The 8766-nt window shown below is 47.3% G+C and overlaps 1 protein-coding gene across 1 annotated transcript; it reads right to left on the reverse strand.

Moving 5' to 3' along the window:
- Positions 1–2368: 2368 nt before the first annotated feature.
- Positions 2369–8766, reverse strand: LOC118085121 (sperm microtubule associated protein 2-like). The gene is made up of 5 exons (XM_035115435.2): positions 8729–8766; positions 7985–8016; positions 6643–6709; positions 4718–4844; positions 2369–2488 (listed from the first exon to the last, which is right to left on the reverse strand). Exons 1-5 carry the CDS (start codon positions 8764–8766, stop codon positions 2369–2371), a joined length of 384 nt encoding a protein of 127 aa, XP_034971326.1.

The following is an 8766-nucleotide window of genomic DNA, read 5'->3' on the forward strand; positions in this document are numbered from 1 at the left end:
GATGTAGATCTGAGGTTCAGAGAGTCTGCCAAACTTCGCAAATTCAACAACCACTCCTTGGATTTACTTTCCGGATTTTGCTGCAAGAGCAAACCAGAAGCGTTAGATTGGGGTTTAATTCAGGGGCAGCGACACATTCCTGAAGGTGCAATGAGGTCAGAGTTACAATCAACAGAGTGAATTACAAATCAGTCCATCTTCACAGGGAACTCTGGGAAATGTAGCTCTGTTAGGGGGCTAGGGGTCTCCTAATGACTCTCGGGATCTTTAATGAACTACAGCTCCCAGGATTCTTTGGAGGAAGCCATGATGACTGTTTAAAGTGGTATCAGAGTGCTTTAAATGTATGGTGTGGCCAGAGAGAGATTGTTGCCTTCCCTCTTCCTACAATAGCAGCCAAGTTCTCCCCTTTTTAAAGGAAAATTCCCTTATGCTGAATAGGCTTCCTCGCGAGAAAAGGGAAAACTTGGCAGCTATGCTTCCTACTACTACTAAAATTAATAACAAATGTCTTGACGTTGAGTTTCATTGGTTTCAAAAAGGGCCTGTTCTGGAACATCTTATAAAACCTTCTCCACTTTCTGCCTGCACAGCTGTCAATGTAACCCTTGTGTCCTAAGGATTTTCCACAAAGATTTGTAAAGTTCTGTGTCTTCTGAGCTCTGGGAAAGCAATGACTGCTCCCCACATCAAATGGGGGGCTGCCTTTTGCGTGATCACACGCAGCCCCCCGGATCCTATGTGGCTCCTGGCAGTATGGGCTGGCTCCTCCCTCCCCAGGCTGGATACCTGGAGGTCTCCATCTACCTCAGCCAATCTTCCAATCCTGCCTGGGGAGGCGTTGCCAGGGGAATAGGCCAGGTAGGGGGAGGGACTGCCCTACCCACACAACAGAGGGTGGATCTTACCTGGGAATCGTCAGTTGGCTCCAGAACTTTTCCCACCCTGCCCTCCCTCAGTTAAGCCTTCTTTTGCAGGTTAACCTCTTCTCCACAGGTACGTGGGTGCTGCTACGTCATGGTGACTGTTGAAGGGCCGGAAAGGAATTTTCCTGCACTGGCATGTTTTGCCTTCCCCATAGCAAAACGTCACACCTTTGGCGGTTTCAGGCCTTGGGCGGAATCCTTTAGTCTACCTTCCCTAAATGGGGGCGTGGGGCGTGAAGTGGTGACCCACGCCCCTTTTGCGGCGGCGATCCCAGGGTTCCCCATTAAAAGGGTCTTGAGGGGAGGCATTCTCCATATGCCGAGAGGTTGTCATTGCTCTCCTCTGCGACGGCGGCGAAATGGGGAGCAGGCTCTCTGCTTGAATATAGGTTCTCCAGAGTCAACCCAATCCCCACACATTCTGGATAACCCTGATGTCCCCCAGATTCCTGGCTGGGGACTGGGAAGGATAAATGCCCAATGCCTGAGCCAAGGTCTCCCTACATCTGAAACTTAATAAAGTTGTGGCCAATTTTAATCCCATAGCACGTTGTCTTGAGTCATTATTCCACTCGGGAGTCGCCAGGGGTTGGGGGGACTCCGCCTGTCCATGCAAATGGGAAGCTCCTTCCTCAGTTTGATTCTTTCCTAAATCTTGGCTCAACAGAGGAGAAAGAGCCAAGAAACTCCCCAAGCAGTTGAACAATGTATGATGTATTGGCGCAGTCTAAACAATTTTTTTTTGGAAGCCGCCCAGAGTGGCTGGGGGAACCCGGCCAGATGGGCGGGGTATAAATAATAAATTATTATTATTATTATTAGGAGCCTTTTGTACAAAAAGTTGGAAATGGACAAGAAAGCCAATGTGGTGTTATGGTTAGAGTGTCAGACAAGGACATGGCAGACCAGGGTTCAAATCCTCACTCAGCCATGAGGCTCACTGGGTGACCTTGGGCCAGTTGCTTCCTCTTGAGCCAGTGTGGTGTAGTGGTTAAGAGCGGTAGACTCATAATCTGGTGAACCAGGTTCGCGTCTCCGCTCCTCCACATGCAGCTGCTGGGCGACCTTGGGCTAGTCACACTTCTTTGAAGTCTCTCAGCCCCACTCACCTCACAGAGTGTTTGTTGTGGGGGAGGAGGGGAAAGGAGATTGTTAGCCGCTTTGAGACTCCTTTGGGTAGTGATAAAGTGGGATATCAAATCCAAACTCCTCTTCTTCTTCTTCTTCTTCTTCTTCTTCTTCTTCTTCTTCTTCTTCTTCTTCTTCGCCCTACCTCACAGGGTTGTTGTGGGGAGTAATTGAGATGGGAGAGAACAAGATATGCCATCCTGAGCTCCTTGGAGAAAAAGGTGTGGTATAAACGCAATAAAGAAATTCAATGAGTGAATGAATTAATGAATGAGGGGGGTTGATAGCAAGGGAAAGCATAACCCCTCAACCTGTCACAGAATGGTAACCAAGAAAAGGATAGGCTTACTGTTTGCTTCTCTGGCTTGTGGCCTTGGCTTGGCTAGAGCAAGTAGCCTCTCTGAGGCTATGGCATTCTTTGCTGCCTGAGTCACCTGAAGACAAGAGAGAAGGATGTTGTATTCCATGGATGCTCTACATCTTTGCACCACGACTGCACACAAGCAAAGAGAGGGTAGCAGGTGGCATGAAGGAGCAGCTAATCAAATTCCCCTTGCAGCAGCTTTCCAAAAATTATGCCCGAGGTTCACTATTTGTTGGCATCCATTTGTCTTAATGGAGTGTGCCTCTGGGGGTGAAGTCAAACCGCTGCATTAGCAGCACCCAAATGACCTCCCTGGGGCGCAAGCCTGGGCCATGTTTATGGAGGTCCTGAGCTGCCCAGATGACAAGACCTGCCCCCTCTCGGCCTTGCTGATGTGGTCCAAAATGAAGTGAAGCAATGGGTTTGGCACCAGCTTGGCTGCAGGAGTTGCTGGAAGGAGGCATACAAGACGTCATCCAACCATCTTAGGGACTCTACTCTGGATTTGTGTAGGGTTGTGTAGGCACATCCACACACCTCCTCCCCCCGCTCTGACTGGCAGCAGCTCGGGGTGTCCTCTTTTTTGCTCTTCAAGATATGGCAACCCTAATACCAGTACTACAGAGAATGATTGCTAAACCCGTTGAACAATCTGCTCTGAAGAAATGCTCTGTCACAGGGATAGAAAACCGATGTCACTCAAATCTTGTTAGAACACAACTCCCATCAGCTTCAGCCTGTGTGGCCAATGGCCAGGGATGATGGGAGTTGTAGTCTGATACCTTCTGTAGTTGTAGCCTGGATGCGGGTAGTGCTGTGGTCTAAACCACTGAGCCTAGGGCTTGCCGATCGGAAGGTCGGCGGTTCGAATCCCCGTGACGGGGTAAGCTCCCGTTGCTTGGTCCCAGCTCCTGCCAACCTAGGAGTTTGAAAGCACGTCAAAGTGCAAGTAGATAAATAGGTATCGCTGTGGCGGGAAGGTAAACGGTGTTTCCGTGCACTGCTCTGGTTTCGCCAGAAGTGGCTTTGTCATTCTGGCCACATGACCCGGAAAAACTGCCTGCAGACAAAGTCAGCTCCCTCGGCCAGTAAAGCGATATGAGTGCCACAACCCCAGAGTCGTTCACGACTGGAGTTTACCATCAGTTTACCTTTACCTTTTTTTTACCTTCTGGAGGGCTACAAGAACCCCATCTCTGTCATATTAGGATTCAGGAATGAAGAAGAGGCTGGATGAGGGAGAGCAGGATCATGATGGGGAGAGACAACGTAATAATATTTACGCAGCAAAGAGTACACAAGCAAGAAACAGGGGAGGCAGAGGTGGTGTGGTGGACCAATTGAATGGATGGAAGGGAAGGAAGTGGCATGACAAAATGAGGGTAGCTTAGCAGGTGGCATGGAGCTGAGAGTGGAAGGAAGGTCAGCAGAAGAGGGGCACAAGTTGGAGCATATAGAGGGCAACCAAAAAGCCAATGATCAGAAGCAAAACTTTGATAATTTCTGCACGTAAAAATGCTTCTGCTCATTGCTCTGTGGATTTCTACTGCATATGTAGCCAACCTGTGGCACAGGAAGTGGACTCATCATGGCGACATCACCTTGTCTCTCTCCCTGATGGCAACAGCTGATGTTGCGTAGTGGAGGCACTTGACCATGCTAGGTGTGGGGCAGGTGGGAGTGGTTTTTGAGGAACAGCATCATGAGCCAAATCTGGTTCACAGTCTGGAGATTACCAATCCCTGCTATAGAGAGGGAAGGGAAGCTTTATTTGAATGTTACAGCAACAGGGGATGTAAAAGGTAAAGGGACCCCTGACCATTAGGTTCAGTCATGGATGACTCTGGGGCTGCGGTGCTCATCTCGCTTTACTGGCCGAGGGAGCCGGCGTACAGCTTCTGGGTCATGTGACCAGCATGACTAAGCTGCTTCTGGCGAACCAGAGCAGCGTACGGAAACACCGTTTACCTTCCCGCCAGAGTGGTACCTATTTATCTACTTGCACTTTTGATGTGCTTTTGAACTGCTAGGTTGGCAGGAGCAGGGACTGAGCAACGGGAGCTCACCCCGTTGCAGGGATTTGAACCGCCAACCTTCTGATCGGCAAGCCCTAGGCTCTGTGGTTTAACCCACAGTGCCACCTACGTCCCAGGGCATGAGGCTGCCACAAATGTCTGAAAGCAGTGAGCCAACATGGAGCAGCTACATCATTGTGCGGAATCTCAACCGCAGTGAAGCATTAGGGGCAAACACGTCAGATGGGCCGAAAAGGAGGAAGGCTAGTGAAGGACTTACATACCACAGAATAAGGGGAACGATGGAATTCCCAGCCAGCTGGGCAAGGCCGAGGCTGTGCCAGCTCCTTCAACCTGGGTGATGCCCGAGCCCTCAGAGCTGCCTCTGTCACGAAACATTCAGCGGTGGTTCTGGGTTTGCCAACAAAAGGAAAACAACAGCAACGCATGAGACAATTTTTTTAAAAAAAAAATCTCTCAGACATCTAATAAAATTGATGGCAGGAAACATAAGGCATATTAAAGGAAATAGTTCACACACAGGCTGTGGACCAGCTTGCCACATGGTTTTGCAATGCTGCAACATAGATGCTCCCCTCCCCCCTTTTAAAAGAACTAGATCAGTGGTGCGGAATCTCCCCAACCTACAGCACAGATAAGGCCCACATCAAGATTTGACCTAGCTCTCTGGGGCTCCTCCTACACACACCAGCTATTTAGCAGGAGGTGGCCAAGGAGGAAATCGTGCAGCTGCGGCTCCTATCTCTGCAAGGAGATCAAAGTCTAGGAGGAAATGTCTCAAGAGACTTGTGTTCCTTGACAATATTCAAACGGTGTCAGTGCATTTTGCAGTTGCGTGCCTGCAATTTTCAGGATGCAATTGCATTTTTGAGGCTGGGGGCTTTGAATAGCTGTAAGGCAGAGCCTGCAGTTCAGTTGTGTACAGATGTTATTTACATGTTATTTGCTTTCTTCGGCTGCGATTACTGAATTCTTGTTGACTTTTGTACAGTCGGTACAGATAAAGGACAGATAACATGGTTTAGTTATTGCATCTTAGGGCCCAGCTCCAGACCCTCCAAGTGTAGGGTTGCAATACTCCCAAAAGTGAAAATTTGGACAAAGTTGTTGACAGAAGCCATCCTGGTTTCTGATTTGATCCCAGAATGTCCCGTTTTCCTTAGGGTGTCCCTATTTTCATTGGAGACATGTTGAAGGGTATGATAGGATGTTCCTATTTTCACTGGAGAAATATTGGAGGGTATGGAGCTATCTGACCCCTGAAGGCAATCCTGTACAGTATAGGGAAGGTGGTTTTTTTTAATGTTTAATGTTCTATTATGTTTTTATATAGGTTGGAAGCTGCCCAGAGTGGCTGAGGCAAGCCAGTAAGATGTGTGGGGTATAAATAGTAAAATGATCATTATGGAATGGGTTGTCCCTATTTTCATCAGAGAAATGTTGGAGGGTATGCATCTAGTCTGAAGCAGCCTTGAAATGATTGTTTGCATCTACTGCACATGCGTTTTATAACACAGGTAACAGGCAATAGGAGCCTCTGGAAGGGCTGATAATTGTAAGATCACTGCAGGCATGGAGGAAGGGGGGGGAATCAACGGTATTCTCCCCTGGTGCAGTCCTGACCAAAATCAATTTTCATCAGAGAAATGTTGGACGGTATGCAGCACCCATCCCTGCTCTAGCCTCCCCCAGCTCCTGCACAAGAACCCTGGACTGTAAAGCACACATTCTAGGTATGGATTTGGATACCGCCAGCTATGGCCTTACAATGGTGAGATCACAGTACTGTTTCGTATTGGGGGGTAACCACAATCACCAGACTTATTGCCCTGCCAGGCTTTGATTCTCCTGAGCTTCTTGGGTGCATTTTCCCTCCTGCTGTATTATGTTGCTTTTTTATAATTTTGTGGTTTTTAGTTTATAGTTAGTATTGCACTTACATTTCAATTCCTTCATTCCTTTTGGTAAACCATCCTGGAGAAATCGTTGAAGGGTGGCATAAAAAAACATAAAGGTCTAAAGGACAGCGAATCTTGCTCTGAAACTGTGTTGCAACATAAGAAAATTGGTTGTCCAGCTTTCCCTTTCTCGTATATGTGCACACTGAGTTAATTCAGTCATTGTAAACAAATCCCTCAATCCAGGGAGGATTTTTATTTCTCTGAAGTCTGGTCACTTTATTCCTCACCTGTCTGCTTTAAAACGTGGATGTACGGTTTTGCATTTAGCCAGCTCTTCCAGCCTAGGAGTTATGACTGAAGAGAAGTATTTAGATATATTTACATGTATTTATGTTAGTGGACCTTTTATACATAAAGTTTTTTAAAGACTTTTCACAATACAATAAAACAACAAACTAATCTAAACAAAAAATAAGAGAGAGAGAGAAAGAGATCCTATCTCACCAGTATATCCTAATTTTTATCTCATGCAGAGAAGGATGCAACCCTCCCATCTCTCGCCTTGGAGCATCTCTTTCCTCCCCCTGCCTCTCACCTTGGGAGACCCTCCCTTCCCTGCCTCTCACACAGGGTCTTTCACCCATCGTCCAACATCTTCATCTGCCTGCAATTTTGCCAAAACACAGTAAGAGAGAATAGTAAAGGCAGAGAGAATATTAAAGGAAATATCTTAGTGCTTTGTCATTCTCAGTGCCTGGGGCAACGTCACCATCTCTCTTCATTGGACAATGTACCCGTTCTTCTTCAAGAGTCAGGGCTTGCCCACATTTGTCCTGCGCCTAGAATACCTGGGTCCAAGTGATTTTCCACTTGACCTCTGCTTTTGAGGCATGGGTCTGAGTGGTTTTCCCCTGGCCCAGTTACTTTCCCAGAGGAAACCCATTCTTTAGTGATATATAGGAGCAAACGTCAATCTGGAGAAAACCGACATTGCTGTTTGGTCCAAATGAGCACTAAAGAGTGGTTTTCCATGGGAGAAAGCAGCAAGACACAAGGAAGCGTGGATAAATAGTGCCCATTTAAATAGTGCCAATCAATCCAAATTTCTATCTCTGCCTCTGCCTTTCTCCTTCTCTTAAAAAACACCCTAGGCAGCAATGGAAAATGGAAATGATGGTGGTGATGCCAACGTGACTTGCCTTAAAGTAGGCTAGGATTCAGTAAACTGAACACCAATGTTCCAAAGCAAGGATGGGGAACCTGTAGAACTCCAGATGTGGTTGGATGACTACTCCCATCTGCCCCTATCAGCATGGCCAATGGTCAGTCATGACGGGAGTTGTCGCCCAAGAACATCTGAAAAACCACAGGTTCTTGACCCCTGTTCTAAAGCATCAGAACCAGAACTAGCCTCAGAGGGTGGCAAGGCTAAGGATTTGCCAAAGCCCCAAGGCCAGCTGAGGATCTACAACACTGCTGTTTCCACTTTACACAGAGTAGCCAAAGAGATCAGGTGCTGCTTACTAGCTCTCCTGGGATAGAGGGTAGCACAGAGGTTGCCATGCCCCAACCCCCCCCCCCCAATTCTGTTGTCTGCACTGATCAGAGCACAAATACTTGACAACTTGCCTGGGACTGTGAATTTACGTTCTGATGTACGCCTAGGGAGAGACAGGGGGCGGGGAGAGTGTGTTAAAAGCATTGGCAAAATCACTCCATGCTCTTCTAGGCAGATCTACACTAAAACAGGTATCTGTTTTCTACTGGTTTAAAACGACAGGCTGCTTCTGAGATGAATTGCTGCGTTTCCTCCTCTCCCTCCCCCCCCCCAGCAGTGGCAGTGCTTTATGGCGGAAACTTTCATGCTGGCAGCTCTACTAAATCAAATAGTTTTCCGCAGCTTTTCCAGCATATAGAAATAAATAAGCTGGCTAACCAATGCACAGTGAAATCTGAGACCACAAATGACTTATCCACACTTTACTCCAGGCAGAGGTGTGCACTCTGTGTCTGAGCATTTTTATTCTGCCCCCAGATTTCCCTTCAAAAACCCACTCTTGAAAGCTCAATCTGAGCAAACGTCAATTCGAGTTTGATGAGGATTACCATTTGCTCCAGTTGAGCTTTAAAGAGCGGTTTTTTGTGTTTTTTTTTGTTGTTTTTGCAAGGAAAGCTCTGGAGCAACAAACAAACAAACAAAAGTGGGGGTATGCTCAGACACAGAGCTTTAAATTGCAGACCATGGCTGGAAAGAGCAGAGGAAAGGTAAGTTGTAGATAAGCCCAATGCCATGATTTAATACAAACATGACATTTCACCCCAACACCAATGAGCACTGATACTGGAGCAAAGGACAACAGACCTAGTTCTTACCTCTTAACTTGTTGGTTATCTTGCACCCGGCCAGGCAT

Source organism: Zootoca vivipara, chromosome 4 (genome assembly GCF_963506605.1).
Source record: "Zootoca vivipara chromosome 4, rZooViv1.1, whole genome shotgun sequence".
Taxonomy (NCBI): Eukaryota; Metazoa; Chordata; class Lepidosauria; order Squamata; family Lacertidae; genus Zootoca; species Zootoca vivipara.

Coding starts and splice junctions, on each gene's coding strand:
- LOC118085121 (XM_035115435.2), bottom strand. CDS start 8,766: ATGCCTGGCCGGGTGCAAGATAACCAACAAGTTAAGAG. Junction 8,017..8,728: donor GATAACCAACAAGTTAAGAG/GTAAGAACTAGG, acceptor GTCTCTCCCTAG/GCGTACATCAGAACGTAAAT. Junction 6,710..7,984: donor ACGTAAATTCACAGTCCCAG/GCAAGTTGTCAA, acceptor ACTTCTCTTCAG/TCATAACTCCTAGGCTGGAA.